Source organism: Patagioenas fasciata, chromosome 13 (genome assembly GCF_037038585.1).
Source record: "Patagioenas fasciata isolate bPatFas1 chromosome 13, bPatFas1.hap1, whole genome shotgun sequence".
Lineage (NCBI taxonomy): Eukaryota > Metazoa > Chordata > Aves > Columbiformes > Columbidae > Patagioenas > Patagioenas fasciata.
In genome coordinates, this window is record NC_092532.1 from 12,408,894 (window position 1) to 12,428,489 (window position 19,596).

General features: G+C 36.7%; 1 protein-coding gene across 2 annotated transcripts in view; it reads right to left on the bottom strand.

The window, feature by feature from the left end:
- The window catches only part of CDH13 (cadherin 13), a 459,967-nt gene that overhangs the window by 227,281 nt on the left and 213,090 nt on the right, over positions 1-19,596 (bottom strand). For both annotated transcript variants that reach the window (XM_065848060.2, XM_065848059.2), the window contains exon 5: positions 7,396-7,548. In XM_065848060.2, the coding sequence (XP_065704132.1) occupies positions 7,396-7,548 (153 nt within the window). The remainder of the gene's footprint in view (positions 1-7,395; positions 7,549-19,596) is intronic.

The following is a 19,596-nucleotide window of genomic DNA, read 5'->3' on the forward strand; positions in this document are numbered from 1 at the left end:
ACTACCATGTCTTGACAGTTGTAGGCTATGAGCAAACCTCTGCTGATTTTTCTCTTTCATGAAACTTCACTCACTTCCTCCCACAAATGAAACGACAGTGCTGTTGAACCACAGGAATGCCAAAGCCATGCAAGCAGTTAGATCTAAGAATAAAGCATATGCCCTTCAACAAAACTGTTGACTTCTGTGAGCGTTCCACACAAATGATATGAGGATGCTCGTGGCTTCTGAAATAAATGACAGTACCCTGCTGATATCTCATAACATTAAGATCCACTGTACATATTGAATGGACTATTTGCAGTAAAAATGAACAAGATATGGTAAATTAGGGAGTTTATATAAAATAGATATCTTGTTCCCCCAAGACGAAATGGGAGAATACACATAAAAAATCCATGAACTTTAACTTCGTTTCCTGACAGGTTTTCTTTTTATCCCATAAACTAACCTTGGGAGAAAGAGAGATATTTCCAGCGCCTGGAAATCTCATTTATATCCCAGCTGTGCAAGCAGTTATTTAAATCTTATTTTAAGAAATGGGACTCTGTGTAAAATTTATATGTTTAAATATCTGATTTATGCAAACAGTTATGGTGACCACCTTGTTTTTGACCTTGGTAAACAACCAATGCCAAAACATTCCCCATGAATTCAGGGTCTACCCATAGAGAGCTTGTCAAAGGACTCAGAGTTTTGCTTCTCCTGGGTTTGTTCCTGTTACTGCATTTCTAGGTTTCATGAAATATCTCTTAATACTCAAATGTGCCATTTCATAATCTCAACAGGAGAAGAAAAAAAAAAATCTAATTATCTTTTAACAAACAGTACTTGTTTTTCTCCAATATATGGCATCCTAAAAAAATGCCTTCTATGTCTAAATCAATTTGTTACAGAAGAATAGGAAGCAATATTTTTTTTTTACTCATCTATCACTCTTAGTTTTTAGATTAAAAAAGGGGGGTTTTAGCTTGACAGATTCATTTACTTCACCCTTTCCCTTTACAAGTAAAAGAAGCGCTAAGCCATGAACAGCTATGTCAGAAACAAAGTTCAGTGCCAGCACTGTCAGAACCAAGAACAAGTTTCCATACGATTCAGAGAGTCCTCTGGAGTGTAATGCCATTTTGTGGACAGGAGATTCCAGTCACCAACAGTCGCTGGTTAACAAGAGACAAAGAGCCATGCAAAGCCTCATTTCAGGCACCTCAGATCCATCCAAGGCATCTCAGCGATGCTACCCTGAGAAGTTGCCCTGGAATAAAGGTGTTGCAGAGGGATGAGATTTGCATCACCGATGGAGCTCACTATGGGTTACAGAACCTGCATGGTCACATCATAACACACCATCAGCTTGTCAAACTTTGCTGCTCCGAAACTTTTGGCCGCAGTGAAAATTTCTGAAAGGAGTGTTACAACAAAGTGACATTACCCCCAGAGTAGACTATCTGAACTTTTTGCATTTTGCATCTTCAAGACTTGTTGAAGTCGAAGGGATTCTGATATAAAACTAAAGCTGATTTCTTCTTCCTCTATGAAAATGCCTATATTGGAATAATACCAGTATAACAGATTTTCAACTGTGAATTGACCAATTTTGGATGCTGTGCTAACATAGGTTTACAGAAATTATAGCCTGTGACTGCTATGTGAACAGCAGCGCAACTGCTGAGACTTGACTCTGTGCTACATTTAGATAGTTGTGCCAACCTCAGGACGTGGAGCAGCCTGTGGGTCCTTCATGTGCAGCCATGACACGGGGAATTCAATGTTTTTTCAAGAGACTGCCCATGCTTTTTGAGATGCAACCTACAGCAATTCATTATTTTCAGAATTCACATTTTCCTCGTTTGCATAGGCATTATCAGCATCTTGCTTACTGAAAAGTCCATGTAGGGATAGGCAACAACCTAATGGCACTTTCTCAGGCAGTCTTCATTTCTCTCTGTAGTCAAAATATGACATTAATTCAAAACAGTTCTCTGAATTTACCTGGTACCACAACACGTAAACACATTAATGAGTACATAAGTAAACATATCAATATAAAGAAAAGAAAACACATAAAATATCTCACACACTTTCTACATATATCTGTGTAAGGCAGTCTTTTTCACTGCCAGAACTTTAAGCTGTATGTCACTTGATGTAACTACAGCTCATTTATATAATTTTCTAGCTTATTAATACTAATATCCAATAGCTGCACAAGAACTTTTTTTTTCAGTGAAATTTTCTTTTCTCCTTTCTAAATAACCAGGTTTCCTCCTTGATAGTTTGTATTCTGCCATAATTCCAAGCTTTTTTTGATGTAACAGATGCAGTTTGGGAGCACCAGTATTTTAACGGGTTTTCTCTGTGTATTACTGATGTTTTAATTAAACCAAGCACATTTTACTGAAATTTCTATATCTACAAGACCAAACCCCTCCTCCCACGGAAGGCTGGGTGCCTTCCTTCAGGATATTAGTGGGAGATGACTCAGGAGTGACATTCCCCATCAACTGGTTTCAGCTCAAGACACAGCAGATCACTTACACTTCAGACAACTCCACTAGTGCAGATTAGCAAGATTAAAACACAGTTTAGACCAGTCTTGAAGTCAGAAGCAAGTTCATGGGTTTCCTTCTCAAAGAGAGGCATGCTTCTGTGTGCTGTCTATATATCTCCACACTGCATATTGCAGAGACTCAGTATCGGGGTATGATAAATCATTCTGAAAAGGATGTAGCTGCACTAAAATGGACTTACACAGAAGACAAATTCGTTCTTCCATACAGGATAAATTACAGCTGTTCACTTCTAGTTTTTTTGCTACAGTAATACTTTCAGTATCTGCAAAAATGCATCCCAGTACTTGGAAAAAAAATCTCACAAAATACTCCTTGGCATCCAACCAAGCTAATTTTCCTCATGATTGTGAAAGCATTTCCATTATTTGTTCCATATTAAACACAGAAGTGGAGTCCACCAGGACTGCAGCAACATCCTAAATGTTTGGCTCAGTCACAGAAACAAGTCTCATGTAACTCAAGCAGTTCACAATAGAGATTTGTTGCTGTTATTGGTCTGAATTCTTTAGCCTGTTATCAGTCTGCTTATAATCCAACATACAGAAACACTACTACACAGAGGTAATACTCTCAGTTTGCTTTCAGTCCTGTTAACGTAAGTTTTCTCAATGTCTCAGTCTGTCACTATCATTTGCAAGGCACCCTTTCACAGAAGTGTGATCTGTAATTAGAAAAAAGCTGAAACTGATTTCACACCTCTGCTTGTTAAGTATTTTCTAAAGCAAATAAAGATCTTTACTTAAAAAATAATTACAACTAACTCTTCATTAACAGTTCAAATTGCCTAGGTAAATTTGGTCACAGCTCTAATTTGCACACTGTCACTGAATGGTTTTCTCAAGCTTCTTCATTTCATGCTTGCAGAGGATCACTTTCTGATTAGTTCTCTTCCACACATATTTACACTTGGGAAGCGATTATGAAAAAAACCCATCGACGATGGCAACACCCTGTAAATCTTGAGACCCAACTGAAAGCCCCCCATTGACTGGTTGGCACTTTGCCACTGATGCTTTAAAGGTTCCAGAACTGGATTTTGTTGCTTCAGGGGTTACACGTAGTGATGAGTGATAGGAAACAAGTTTATACAGCTCCAGGCTTTGTCCTGTACCCAAGGAATGCCTAACCAAATTCTTGTGCATGAACTGTAAAAATTAAATGGAATATTGTTCACATTTCTCCTGAGCCTACCTAGCTTTGAGTAAAGAACAAAACACAGTTCTTTAACTTAGCAATTTTTGTCATCTTGCTCATGGTAATCAATATATGCAACTCTTCCTGCATTTACTTGCAGGAGAGCATCCTGCCTATGAATATATTATCTATGTAAATGTGAGGTTTTGAAAATGAACTCAAATTTTAATTAACAGTTTACCCCCTAACCGCTGTTTTTCAGCCAGTGTTCACTGGCCCTATATTTGAACCTTTGTTTCCCAGTGCACTAGTCATTTATCACCACTTAGCACAACCAGACTTCCCACTTCGTTGGAATCCTTCAGTTCTGTTATTTGAGCTCTTTTTAGAACTTGTAGTTTATTTTAATTTTTTTGCTAAAAGATGCAACAGAAAACTCACTAATATTTCTGCTCTGTTGGAATCAGAGTAGCTATGAATCTGAAGCTAACTCAGGATTGCATAGTTCATCACCAATTTTTGGATGATATGTACCTCACTGATTTGGACTAGAAAATCCATCTTGAGTCTCCCCACCAAGTTCCTCCACCTGTTTTTACATATCTACACTTGTCAATAACCACTAAATTATTTGCCTTTGTCTGAAAATTCCAACTAATCTTATTTATTCCAATCTTGAGAGAAAACCAAAGACATTATTTTTTGAGAACATGTTTGTACAACTGAACACCTCTTGCTCACACTAAATAGGGGCTCCAGGCTACCTGCTTATCTCGCCAACCCAGAAACAATCCAATAATATGCCCATAATCTGCTTAAGCCCCTTCTGTAGAACATCATTTAGTAGTTTCATCAACAGGCTGTAAAAAGCCCCAAAATAAACCAATTCTATGTAAATCCACTGGTTTACTCTGACCCAGAGAATTCCTATCAGGAATCAAATGTCTTGACAAGAAAAAAATAATTACTACACACTTTTCTAAAATAGTTTGTTGTCTTTGCTGGACATAACATCCTCACATCCTCTTCTTCAGAAACAGCTTTCACTTAAAACTGAAGCTGACTGACATTCTCTGACCTTTAAGGAGCCACTCCACAAAGCTACAAGGACAAACACCAGAAGAATCTACCCTTTCCCATTGGCAAAGACCATTTCATGAGCATGTTTCCATTCACATTAAAAAAAAAAAAAAAAAATTACTAGTGGGTAATTTCAATGTAGTGGCTTTTGGACTCTTGCTGTCTCACCAGCCTCCTCTGTTATGGTTTCATTTTCTCAGTAGAAACCATAACATTTCCAAATGTGCAGGTGATTAGGTCAGAATTACCATGGCAATTAATCACCCCTGACCCTCAGACAGATATATATAGAGAGATATATATATTTATTTACTCTATTTTAAAATATTTTCTGTTATTTATGAAAAATAATTTTAAAATAATGAGTAGAAAGAGGGGATTAACTCAGACCATCAACAGTTGTCTGAGTCGCATTCAGTCCTCTAATTTAATCATGATTCTCTTGCAATGAATACATAGAAAAACTCCTACAGGTCTTTCAATATTCCTCCAGGAGAAAGCAGGCAGCAAAAAGCAGAATTTCAAACATTCAATGCAAGAAGCAACAACAAACTTTTGTAATAGTTTAAATATTCTTAGCTAGTTTAAAACATTTTGAGGTACACAGATGGTAAAATCTGTGAAGTTCTATGAAATACTATGATCACCAAAACCTCTATTTTTGCTCTATTAACATTTTTTTAATTCTCATCTCTTCATTATATAGGCACTAAGCACAGGAAATAAATCAGTGCTCATGCACAACAGCTCCCTGTGCAGCTGGAAGGATACAAACAGATTTCACCTTTTTATCTTTGCCCCACCACTGATTATATACTTGATAGTATGATGGCTTGCAAAGAACTTGTCTTTTTCATGTAAATCTATTCTTTCCTTGTTTGCCCTTTGCTTTGAACTTTTTCTTTCAGGACATCAATACTGGGCAGGGGGAAGCTCAAACGAAAACAGCAAACAAAAACATTTGTGAGAGAAATTCAAAGGTCTTCCAGGTAATTCATCTTTTGTTGTACCAAGGAAAACAGGGAGAAAAATTCTGCTGCATTCCTGCCACCATGATACATCTTTATTGGAAAACAATGGGCTCAATTCAAAGACAGACTAATTGAGTTGAGGGTTCTCCTACAGAACTTTCCAACTACATTTTGCACAACAGGATGCCAGTGAGCATGCTGAGCAGAGTGCCATATAACAGGTTAGAAAGCACTACAGCCTGTTAGGATATACATTCCCATTCCTCTGGATAATCTACTACACTGCACTGTTTGTACATAATTTGCATTGCTTCTAAAAAGCTTCTCAAGGGAAATGTTTTTGTCTTAATTTAAGTGTATACTTTGCCAGATCAGATAGGAGGGCCATTTGCAGTTTGATGCATTAGGCTGAAAAGACTACTATGATTTTCCAGTTAAAAAAAAAAAAAAAATTCAAGGCTTATACTGAACAGATTAAGGTGGAAAGCCACTGATAAAATAAGAAACAGCTGCTAAATGAAGACAAGGAACAGTGTTAAAAAGAGAAAGTGCAATGTTTTTCTTTTAAGAAGGACATCAGTAACTACCATAAATCCTATGCGAGTGGTTAACCTACATTTCACTGTAAACCCTGATGAGAAATAGATGTTTAAGTGTTGAAAACCAACATATGGTAAATTTTAGCACTGCTGTTCGAGCAAGCGTGACTAGTCAGCTAACTGGCGAACTCTTTCAGAGGAGGAGGGAAACGGCACTTAAAATACAAATATTGATTACTACACAGCAGAAGACAGAACAGAGCGGGGTCAGGGATGGCAGAACTGTCACCAGAGCCCGTGTCCCCCGGGGCTGGACCAGTGCGCTCCCTGCGGCACCGGGACACGGAGGTTGGCCTCCCAGGCTGTGGCAGAAGTGGCAACGTGCAAATGTACTAATCATTGAGCATTTTGAATTCTGCTGCTCATCTCTATTGAAGTGGCCAGACACAATTTATCTGACCACACATTTCAAGAGCTAGATAGAAAACACGAATTAACAGAGCCTCTCTTTATATTACGCATTTCAGGACGTTGTGGTGCAGTTATTTTACAGATTTCAGAGATCACTTGTTAGAATTTCAATGGAGAGAAACATTTAATTTATTGATGATGAAAGGAATCTTCAGTAAAATCTTTGTAGCAGACACATCTGACAGAGATGTATCCACTAACTTTTTCATATTAACAGAACCTTCTTTGGCTGTATTAAAGGTATCCATTACTAAAAATGGAGTTGGATAGTATATCCCATTGACAGCTTCAAAATAAAAAAATATAACCATGTAGTACCTCAGTGACAACATCCCCAAAAGACCTCCTTTTGTCCGAACATAATTTTGTATTCACAAATCAAATGGATGTTCAGACAGTGTTTCTACTAAAGATAAATGACAGAAATTACATGCAGAAAGCAGGGTTTCGATTGCATATAAAAATAAACACATTTACCATTTCCACAGGACAACCTGTTCTTCTGGAAATTTCATAGGGCAGTAGCTGCAATTTAGTAACTGCAGCACTTTCAAAAGCAAGTACACATTTAAAATATATATATACTATCAAGACACAGGTAGAGATCCTATTGCTATGATTACTCACCTCATAATTGGCAATTGCTTCTCTATCAAGGGTCCGAGTCACGGAGACATCCCCACTGATCTCATTGATTCTGAAAATTCCTTTTGGGTCTTGATCTACTCCCTTACCAGAGAGACGGAACTTTGCTCCCTCTGTCCCTTCACTGCTGATGACCTGGGTGGCAGAAAGCAAGAAGTTTAAGGCCATATTATAAAAACCTTTACAATAATTCTAAAAGCACATAAAGTGTTTCAATCTTTTACCTAATGTCAAGGTGTATTCCCTGCCACTAATACGTAACTACAAAATATGATCCATGGTAATACAGAACTGCAAAATACAGTTTCAATCATTCAGAAATCACTGTGCAATTCTTGTTTTAAACACTAAAAGCTGCTCACGTTCTAGGCCTGTTCTATCTTTACTGTCTTCTATTTCGCTACTTAAAGTTTGTATTAATCCGCTGTTACTGTATTCACTCAATGTCTAGAATCTGACATGTTATTTAATTCTATTTCTTTTCTCAGTTAAATTGATAAAATAGTTACAAACTTACCAAAAAAAAAAAAAAAGACATATTATGTGAAATGGGAAATAAGCATACTTATTTCCCAGCAACCTTTACAATACTAGATAGCCATCACACATTATTTTCTAATTAGTCAGTCTTTTTTACTAGCCATCATAAAGGCATTACAAAATACATTCCCCATTCCCTTTTATACTCCTCTTTTATGAGAATTTCAAAACAAGGGGAAAAATTCCTCATGAAAATATATGGGTATTCTGCCCAGAATTCTGCTTAGTCACACAGCTGGAATTCCTCCACTTTCCAACTTTCTATGTACATTTATATATACACTTGTGTACAGAAACTTCTTGTCACTATCACTATCTTATTTCTTCATAAGAAAAAAATCCCTAAAAATCCAATTTCAAGGTTGTCTCGCATTAGTGACAGTAGCATATGTAAACTTGCAAAGCTACACAATGTTTGTTATAAGCTACATGGTTTGTAAATTTGTATTCATACACCAGAATCTAGAAGGATTATAAATTAATCTTGCCCTTTAAGGCTGATCACCTTGCCAAGCCATCCCTTCCCTCTGATATTTCATGTTCTTTTGTTTCTAGTAATTTTATATCCTTAATATTTCCACAGAAACATTAGCTCAAATATTTATATGCTGGTCTGAGTTACAACTCGGGAGGAAGAAGGAAAGAAGTGGCCTTAGAAACCTGGACCTGCTTCCATTTTGTGATAATAAATATGCAGGTTGTTTAATAATGTCCCTGAGGAAATAAATGTTTGTTGCCCTATTGCTGTGGGTTCAGCAATGCTGGTTTGCAGATTACTGGGTAGTGGGATTTTTGACTAAACTCCCTAATCATTATTCCTTTATTTTAATTGAGAAAAAATTGCCACAAGTTATGAAATAGGAAATCAGCATTTTCAGAGATAAAGTTTCAATTCTCAACCCCTTTGGGGAAGGGAGACATTTCAAAATAAAAACCTCTTCCACCTGTTTTTTTTTTCTCCTTCCTCCAAGTCAGAAACACTAATGGATGAAGTTTTCTGAGTATGTCGTGCCAAAACACAGAGGCAGACAACACTGCAGGTGACAAAAGGGCAAAGTAACTTTGCAACTTCAGGTTTTGTGATAGAACTGAAACTTAATTGCTCCTTCCAAAAAGTTCCCTGCTGTTCAATTCATTTTTTGACCAATGTCTGGTATTTTTTACATCAAGTTTATGTTAAGAAAAACACATATTTTAAAATCTATGCCTACGGTTTTGCAATGTCACGACCATTGCTCACTTTTGTAGAGAAAAGATGATTTGATCATATTCTGCCCCAATTTCTGAGACTTATGACAAGACAAGCGCACCTTTCCATACAATATGAGAACAGTGATTTGCAAGGCCTGAAGTCAACCACAGGCCAGCACAAAAATCTAATTCAGAGATGTCTACACACCAGTCATTTCCACCTCAGCCATCAAACATTTCCTAACTGTTTATGACAAATTTAAGATGTAGTATAGGCAAAATGCCCCAGCTGTAACAAGCCACAGAAAGAAAGCAAAACAAATCATGTGCTGTGCAAGGGAATTTATCAGAAAAAATCCAGATAAACATACACAGATCTTTCTCCACACTACGTAGAAAACCAGGAGTATAATAATAATAGTAAGAAGAGTCCCTGCAAACCTGACTGGAAGGAAAATATCCTCTCCAAATCCAGCTAAGATCTTAACCTTGAGTTTGATAGCAAGACATCCCAATGTGGTACCTGAAAGATTTGTACTCCTTGGAGCTACAACACATCCCATATCTCATACCCACTTTAGCTGTAAACCATTCTTCAGCTTATAATGTATAGGGCCAAGAGAGTTACCAGAGAGCAGAGCGTTTTTGCTAAAGAACTGGATGTGTCCATTCAGCTAGTTTAAAGCTTCAGGAAACAGCCACATTCATAGTGCAAGTATGTACAGACTCTTCTCTCCTGTTTACCCACCTATGCATCTAGTTATTTTACAGGAATTTGTGCTTAATATAGCAACAAAAAGCCCAGGGTAGAGGTGCTCCCTGTACCACTGCACCATTTGTTGAAGAGCAACGGCAGTCACACAAAAAGTCGTTTGCAGTAGGATTCTTTAAAATGCCTGTTTAGCCACAAGAGGGAGCTACAAACTCCCAGGAATGTAAGGAAAAACATTTATATTTCCTAATTAAGATGCTTCTACAATGGCTGCATAGTTCAAAGAAAGTGCATTTCCCAGTTCACGATAAGCTCAGTACAATGAAAAACTTAATAAAAATCAGGTTTAATTTGCCATATGGTTTGGTGCTTCAACAAGAGCAAGAAGAAAGGAGAGTTGTCTGACATCTCCTCTGGCAAGACTGCTATTTCAAATACTGTCATGAACACAGCACCATTCATATGAACATTTCCTAGCTTAAAACGTACTTACACAATGATGTTTTCCCAATTTACTAGCTAAGAAAAAGCAAGGCCATTTTATTTCTGCCGGAATCCTTACTTTGGGATGTCATTTTACATTTCCAAAATAATAAAATTATTTTCCCACAGATACTTTCACCCAAAGCCCAGACAGAAACACTTATTTCCCTAATTTGTTCACAGCTTTAGGAACTTCAGTGCAGGTTCTAATATTGAAAATGTCTGTGCCATATGACAGTGGTTCTGTGTTGCAAAGAGAGACTTCATTCTCAGGAAATGGTCCAGTTAAAGTAGGACCCACCTACTGAGAACACAGATGAGTCAAGGACAGTTTATCTGTCCTCCCCATTTCTACCTATTTCATTTTTCCTTGTTCTTACCTCACAGTGCAGAACGGCTTTAACTTTGCGTGAGCAGATGGCATAGGCAGAATAGATGCCAGATGAGCATCCCACACTAATACAGACTCTTGAAGGTTATTTCCTCAACCCAGGACCCAAATAACAGCATTAGAGGTAGACTAAGATATCACTCACTTCCCCACACTGATAACACTTCCACACATCAGAGGTACATCTGAGAATAAATGTATTGAAAACCAAAGTGTGTCCATGCTCCCCTTGTCAGGACCACATGTCTAGCACCCAAGACAAAACAGTTTTGCTGTATGATTCTGCTCAACTAAAAGAAGAAATTCAAGAAAACAGAATGTTACTGAGCTGACAGGATCTGCTTTTTGCTGAACCATGCCCAAAACATACTTAAAAAGTGCTATTTTTCAGCTGACATTATGTATCCCTTCCAGCTAAATTCATTTCAGCAATGCAATCCCCCTGTTGTTACCGGTTTATCGCAAAAGCAAATCAGAGTGTTCTCAAGAGAAGAAGAGAAACAGAAGTACAAAACCCACGCTGCCCCCAGAGAGAGACGTTCCAGTTCTGCAATCCCAGCAAATCTGTCCTTAGCAGCACCAGCCCAGTTTACCAGGTTCATGCTTTAAGTGTTTGCCTCAGCCAGTTCCACCATTTCTTAGTTCTTGACACCATCTGAAGTAGAGATGTATCGTATTAGCCTCACTTTTTAATTAGAAAAGAAATTTCACTCTCAGACAGGAATATTTGGTTCAAACTCCAGTACTTTTCATTTCAGAGCATTACAGTGTCTCTATCATGCAGCGTTTCGTATTTTTGTTTTGGGTTATTTATTTATTTTTCACTTTTTCTGTTTGGTTTTGGTTGGTTGGTTGGTTTGTTCTGAGGAGGTTGGTTTTTAGCTGTTTCTCCCCTCCCCTAGGAAGCAAATTTATCCACGGAATATTTAGAGGTGAACTGTTTTTTCCTTTTAACACTATGCTCCACAAGAACAAAAAAACTGTTTAGGCCATTATGTAGATATCAGATAAATATTTAAACAGACGCTTCCCTGTCCTGCCACACTGAAAATCTTTCTTTTCAGTCAGAGGCTTCATGTGCTGTGTACTGACTCAATTTTTCAACCAAAACAAATGGAAAATATTCCCATCATTATTCAAAAGTTCTAACCAACAGAAACTGCTTCATTACTATAAACTAAACATATAAAAATTATGGTTAGAAAGCAATTTATATAACTTGCTGAGTTTAATAATTTATTTAATCTATTGGTTCTCAATACTTCTATCTTGATTGATAGAAAACTAGAAAAATTAGTTAAGCATGGGAACCAAACTCTGCTCTCTAAACATAAGACAAGTATGAACAATATTTGCAAAATCAAGTAAACCATGGGACAAAACTTTAGCAATTAAAGATGCTTACGGAACACAATAATGCAGGCAATATCACACCCCTACATTTCAAAATATTTCCCGCCTATGTATGAGGCAAGATTTTCAAAGCTGTATAAATCTCCTAGACCACGGGTTTTCACTGCTAAGCTTAAACCGCCCAGTCAATCAATCACCCAAATTCTAATAATGGTACTTGTGCTGGAACAACCCCCCAGAAACCACAAGCACATAATGAAAAGGGAAATGTGACCAGGAACATCCAACACGGACCCAATCTCCTATGGCAGCTGATGGAAAGGCACAAAGTCAAAGTCAAGGTGAAGCATTAAGGTTTGGTTTCTGGGGGAACCACAGCTGCAGAAAACCACATTTAATAGAGCAGACACTGCTTCTGAGTCATCAACTACAAATATTTTGTTTGATGCTGTTGACAGTTCTTATAAAAATACAAATATATATATTTCCCTGAGAAATAAAAATGTAGAGAGACAAAAGACTTGATTTGACAAAGTAAGTCGTAACCCAGTTATTTTAAACTTTAGAAACCTATTTTGTGTGTCAGATCCCTACAACTCTGTTTTAACTGAGCAAAACACACAGCTGGAAAGCAATTGAATTTTGTGCTTTAACACACATTAAAAACTCAATGGTCACTGGGAAAAACTACTATTAGGAGCAGCAATAATAATAATAATAAAAGTGATTAGTTCTTATTTGCATTCTTCTGTATTGGTTCTCTCAGGACTTATGAATTACAGAAAAATGTTTCTCAGACAGGAAGACATATTAGTACAATAGTGCATCTGTAAACTGAAACCTTTTTAATAGCTGAATACAATTTTTGAGGTATTAAGTACTAGCTGACCTAATACCTTGAATGTGCAAACTTTTATACTAACTGTCAGAGATGTAATTTGGGAATAAAAAAGAATCAGGAGGTAAAATTAAATTAATTATGAAAATTTAAAAAAAAAAAATCACACGCATATTTTGTAAAGGGTTTTTTTAGCATCTTAGCGATGAGTTTTGTCACAGAAAACATCTCAGAAAGCATCAAATTTAGAAAAAACTTTGTGAGAATTAAAGCACATAGTTTTAGCATATTTTTGATGCATGCCTGCAAGACTTGGAGGCTACAAATGGTCTAAGTGTTCCTTGCCTGAAGCAATCCAAATAAAAATGCATGAATACTGTTTATCGGGTATCAGATTCAGAACTTCACATCCGTGAGTGGAGTAGAACTCGTATTGCTTGAAATACAGATGGGATATTTAAGCATTTTGTTGAACTGGGGCTCTGCTTCCCATAGAAGTTACTATACCAACTATTATTTCATTACACAGGTGCAAACACAATGTTTTAGTAACTATAATAAAAGCTATTCTAAATTTGAAATTTGCCAATGTTAAGTAATTCTGTTGACAAATATTTCAACAAAATATCATAATGTATGAAAGTGATACAATCCATCAAACACTGGTAAAGTTATTTCACCACCAGCACTCATTTTTCAAGGTCTTTTTAGACTAATCAACACAAATAGGATATTTGATATTCAACCAAAAAGATCTTCTCAACATAATGGGTTTTTATCATAATTATGCATAAACTTCTAGAAAATTCAGATCAGCTTTGTGGTAGGACGCACAGGTGTCCAAAGGAAACAAAATGAATGTATGCATGTGGGAGCCCTGTGCACCACTGGATCCTTCAGCCTGACGTTCATTATCGTCACTGTGCACAGATGCAACAATTCCCCTTGAAGAATCAGTTACAGCATTCGGGTCTGAAGGCATCGTCTACAATTGCACCAAAGTTGAGGATTTAACCGATATAAACAGCAAACAGAGAACATTTGCTCACAGCTCGAAGTAAAGTAATTCAATGAACACATCAAGATGTACATAATCTTTTGTAGCAGGTAATCGTTAAGCTTCCTTTTACTCTTAATTTACAAAGTGCAAGAAGATTCATTACAAATAATTTTAACTTCCCCTTTTTCCTAAGTAACAGTCAGTTGCAGACATATATCTGCAAACTCTGGGTTCGGTATACAACAATTTCCTCCTACTGACAGCACAGAATTTATAAACACAGTCTTTTGTAATCTCAAAGGAAAATGACCTAGAAGTATTACTTGTCATAGAAGGCCTGCATATTTCACTGGCTGATTTGGCCTTCCAGTAGCCATTTAATCACAGTATTTTATTTGCTGCTTAAGTTCCTAACTTCAAACAAACCCTGTTAGTTGAAGGAATTTGAGGACCAGTCTTTTGAGTGACAGCCAGCCAGACTAGCTCAAAAGCTATAGTTAGTCATTAGGAAAAATCTGCCTGTGATTGACAATATTAAACGAAGAACTCAAAATAAGCGCCTACCCCTCCAGACACACCCCCACCCCTCAAAAAAAAAAAAAAAAAAAAAAGATTATTTAGATTTATAGAAGTGCTTTATTGCAAACTTACCACTAATCTAAAAAGACAGAAATGCAGAGGCAATGTTACAACATTTAATGGTTTCTAACTGCAGAAATTCAGGACATAGGACAGAATACATAATGTGCAATCATCACAGTGGTAGCTAAGCCGACGAGAAGTAGGAGAAAAGAGGAGAACAGAACCAATTTACAGTACCTTTTTCCAGGTATTTCACAGTCCTATCTATTCCAAATAAGATCAAAGTCTTAATTTATTACTCAAGGCCACTTTTGCAGCATCCAAGAAAGCATAAGGCACCAGACTGGCAGTGACACAGCAGCATCTCAGTTCCACTGTGCCCAGGCTAAAATAATTTGCCAATAAGGTCTACAGAAGCTTCCCTGGGTTGTCTGGGGAATCTCAGAAAACCTGGTTGCTTCCTCTCCCTGCGGCTACAATTACTGCCCATGGGACTTAGCTACAAACATTATCTTTAGATCCATGCATGCAGCAAAGAAAGAAATCAGGATCTGGATTAAGTGGGAACTTCCAGCCAGGTAGAGTAATTGGAGCTGCGGAATAAAACATTGAAGTTGCAGAGCCAACCTGTGGAACTGGATAGGAGCAGTAAAGTGAGAAAAATGGAGCTTAAAATGAACTTAGAGGAATGAGTACTCTATCAAAAGTATTTTAAAATACTAATTGAAGATATTAAAAGAGAAATATCATGATGAAGGGTATTTTTTTAAATTCAGTTCCATTACATGAAGTCAATGTGATACTTCTGAAGACTTTAAGAACTTGCTTAGCACCCAATTCCCAGTTGTAGCAAACAGCCCACAGATCTAATTATAGATTTTCCTCAGTCACTAGTTCCCTAGGAAACAAATCCATGGCTCATGTCTTGTGCATGGAAGGTCATAGTAGGAAGATAAATACTTTTCTGTGTATAGAAACTTATCTAGAGGTCACGGGTCTGCATGTCAGCAGATGTTGGCACTTCCGTCAAGGACAGAGGGCAGCTGTATTTGACAGTTATCTCAGATATTTAAAACTTTAAACGTTTTAATCTGATGAAGCACTTAATACTTCTATTAGTAACAATGTTTGATGATGCTTTATGCTGTAAATCAAGGGTTTTAATTTTCATTCTCTAGACTCAGTTCAGTTTTTAACAATGGGTCCATCTCACTTTCCATCTTAACTGATTAATCATCAGAGGTCCATTCAAAAAGCTGTAAGCAGCTACAACTTATTAGAAATGATAGGCAGAAATTTAACTTAAAGACATGAATGGTAAATTTAATTTTTGTTTTCTTATATTGGCCCTTAAAGTTAACAATAGCATCACAAACCAGATCTACAATTTTACCTACCATGCATGTAACTGCAATAGTCTTGCAAGAAACAAAAAAAAAAAAATCAAAAAAGGTAGAATTATTGTTACTCTACTTCTGATTTCATTCTAATTCACTGCTAAAAAAAAAGATAAAATATAATTCATTGGAAACTCAGATACATCTGAATACATAACTTGAACAGGAGTGATTCAGAATGAATTCAAAGCTGACAGAAGAAAGTTTTGTCAGATTTGTCCTCCTCATTTATAACACAAAACCACTATTCAGATCTACCCTGACCCATCTACAATGATGGCTTAAAGGGTGTGCAATTAGGCAACAATCCTCCTCACGCTTAAGATAATATTCAGCCTGACTTAAGATCAAATAAAGGATTTAAGCTAAGTCAGAGTGTCTTTAATTTACAGGAAGCAAGAAGGAAGTCCCCATTGTCAAAAAATCTTAAGTGATGTGCAACAACTCACGACGCCTGACCCTCAAGCCCTACCCCAAGTCTTGACCCTGAGCCTTGTTCCAGTTGTCTCTGTGCAAAGACAACCATCCCAGTCCAGGCCCACAACTAACACCACAAACCCACACGGCTTTCCTCCCTACATCTCTGGATCGGTGCATAAATGGATGCAAAAACACTTGATTCTCATAATTTTTTTTGGCTCCCTACTTTGTTCAGTTAAACTTTTATTCTTTACCTACGCGGTTTGGGTTTGGTTTGTTTTTTTGATTTTTTTTTTTGTAGGCTTGTTTGCTGGTGGTGCTTTGGTTTGGCTTTGGGTTTTGGTTTTGTTTGGTTTTTTGTTGGTTTTTTTTTTTTTTTAATTCCCTCCATCTTTCTTCCATTTTTTTTACAGATAACTACCAATTGTGCTACATTGCCTTAGTTCCTGTAGCCCTGACTGTATTCTCATTAGCTAGAGGTGAAAAAAAATTCCACATGGTTGGTGAAATAGCAACCACATGAGAGCATTTCAAGTCTCTTAATTATTCCTACTTTCAAACTGTGTTTCTTTACTGAGTGAGGCGTTACCTAGTTTACTGCATAGAGTGCCACAGACACGATTACCTGGCCAGCGAACACTTCTGGAAATCTGTGATCTCCACACACATGATGTTCACTCAAAAAGCAGAAAGCAGAGGTTTTCCCAAGTGTGCAGTAGTCACCTCGCTCCCCAAGGCTCGGGCAGCCCCAGGCAACATCTGCTCTGCTTCTCTGAGAACTTCACCTCTTCATGCTCTCTTCTGTTTCCAAATGACACACTAGTTTCTTTAGTTGTTTATTTCCAAATGGAGCTGATCTGCATTTTAAAACCACCATTCCTTGATTAGCCTATTTTTAATAGGAAAAGCACTAATTGAAAGTTGTTTTGTTAGCAACTCCATAAATGACCTTGCATCCCTTAGCAAAGCTTCAGATTCCAAGTTTTTACAGACCTGGGGTTCTGAAATAATTGGGTTTTGCCCGTGATAGCATCACCAAAGGATGGCAAAACATGTCATCAGTCTTCTAGTATGATCTTTTCAATAGTTTGCTCTGTTTCTCTTCTTTCTTCCTTCTTTTCCCTCATTGTCCCCAAAGATAAAGGTTGAAAGTCCACAGTACATTTCACAAATATTATAACCTTACAGCTAACTTGGATTCACTTTCCCACTTTAAAAAGGTCAGTTTTTAACCTTACTGAACGCATGACTCTCGCTAGATTTAGAAATGTGATCGACGTACAGATTCCAATGCAGAAACATCTCGATAGGGCTGCAATTAGTGACAGAGTTACATTAGTCTCTTAAGAAGCTTTCAGATGACTACATAATTGTAATACTGTCTTATATGAGCATCACTTCATGGTATCATGCTGGGGAATTACGGAATCAATCAAGTTGAAATTAGCTGAAAAGAACACACAATTTCCCAACTAGTCATTGTCAAAATACAGAACTTAAAACTTGGATTTAAACTTCTAAAAGCTGGAAGACTTCTGGAGTAATGGAACAATTAAGCTTCAATAATACATACGTTCCACTGTTGTCCAGCATGTCAGTTATTGTCTTCCAGGTATATCATTACTCTCTTCAAGAAGTCAGAATTAAAAGTTATCCACATTTAATATTAATTCACTGTGCTACCAAACTGTACACTTACATTTTCAGTTAATAGCATTACCTGAAACAGCCTTCCAAGACCTATATTTGACAAACATGGACTAAGAGGAACTCTTAAAGCTTAATAAAAGAGGAGGTATCAGACTCCGTAATAACTTGGGAAAAAAAAAAAAAAAGGAAACTGCTCTACATTATGAAAAGCTGCCTAACAGGGAACCAGGAAGGGAACCCAGCCTGGGAGTCAGATAACCAGAAAAACCCACTTGTCCTGCCACCACAGGTCTGCACAAATGACTTTGCCAAACCTTTTCAGATTGAAATGAAAATGCTAATAAGATGGAATGACATTGAAAAAATTACAACTCTGAAATAATGGTGAAAAATAAGCATTATTTATAATTCTGCAGTCTTGTATAGCTGAGTCAAATATCCCCTTCCAATTCTCCAGTGCTGGACTTTGTACTGTCTGGCTGAGAATTTTGAGCTATCAGGGCACAAAGCCATTAGTACACACTGTTCAGTTTTATCAAACACCTCTTAAGTAATTTTGTCAATGGTTAAAAGATATATATATATATATACACATATATATGTTTTAACAATCAGACATAGCAGGAGTTATTTTTGCTGCATTAATGGACCAGAAAACAAAAAGTCCTAAACGGTGAAAGGAATATCAAAATTCAAAAAGCAAGTAAAAAAGCAAGTACCCATGAACATTCGCTATTTTCCCACCTCTCTCTTGTCCTTTATCTACTTTCTATGACTGCAGTACATTTTAGTTTCAGCAAACAGTTTCATTTGACATTACAGGACACACTTTGATCATCCTCAACTCCAAGTCTATTAGACTCAATAGAAAATCTCCAGTAACTTGTGTTTATTCAGGCCCTCATTGCTCAGGCCGTGTTTGGAGATCTAACACAATGTGGCAGGTGGTAGTGACAATGTTATATACTTGAAAGATACAGCTACACCTTGATGAATTTGACTGTTTTTAATTTGAAAGTAAGAAGCCTGTTGTGACTAAATGAAAAGTGACTTTTTAAAAACCTACAAATAAAAATAATAGGTTTTTTTCAGTATTAAAAATACTATATTAAGCTATTATATTAGTACAAAACCTATTCATACTAACATTGAAAAGAGCTGTATGTATTTAAAAAGCACAAATGAAGTATCTACCAGACTCTTCATTGGTGTAAAAGTTCCTAAAGTAGAATCACTATTCAAGTAAGTTTATTACCAAAATCTCCTACATAAATCACCTAGAACAATGAAGTGATTTCAAGGTTATGGAAATAACTGGAATAATTATTGGTTACTGGAAAGAATGGCACAACTTCTTGGTTTTAGCTCTAACAGATGATTATATAAAGATTCATCTATATATCTTTTAGAATAAATAAAAAATAATACACAGAAGCAAGCACAGAACATAAACTTTGAGTGATTAATTACATTGAATTTAAAGTTTTATGTAATCTCTTTGATTATATCTTATGCAAGAATTCAGCCAAATCAGTGTCTCATCGACCATCAAAAGCAAAAAATGCCCTTAAGTCAGATGACACTGATTCTTCAAAATATTTTCCCAAGTTTCAAAGCACATTGGTA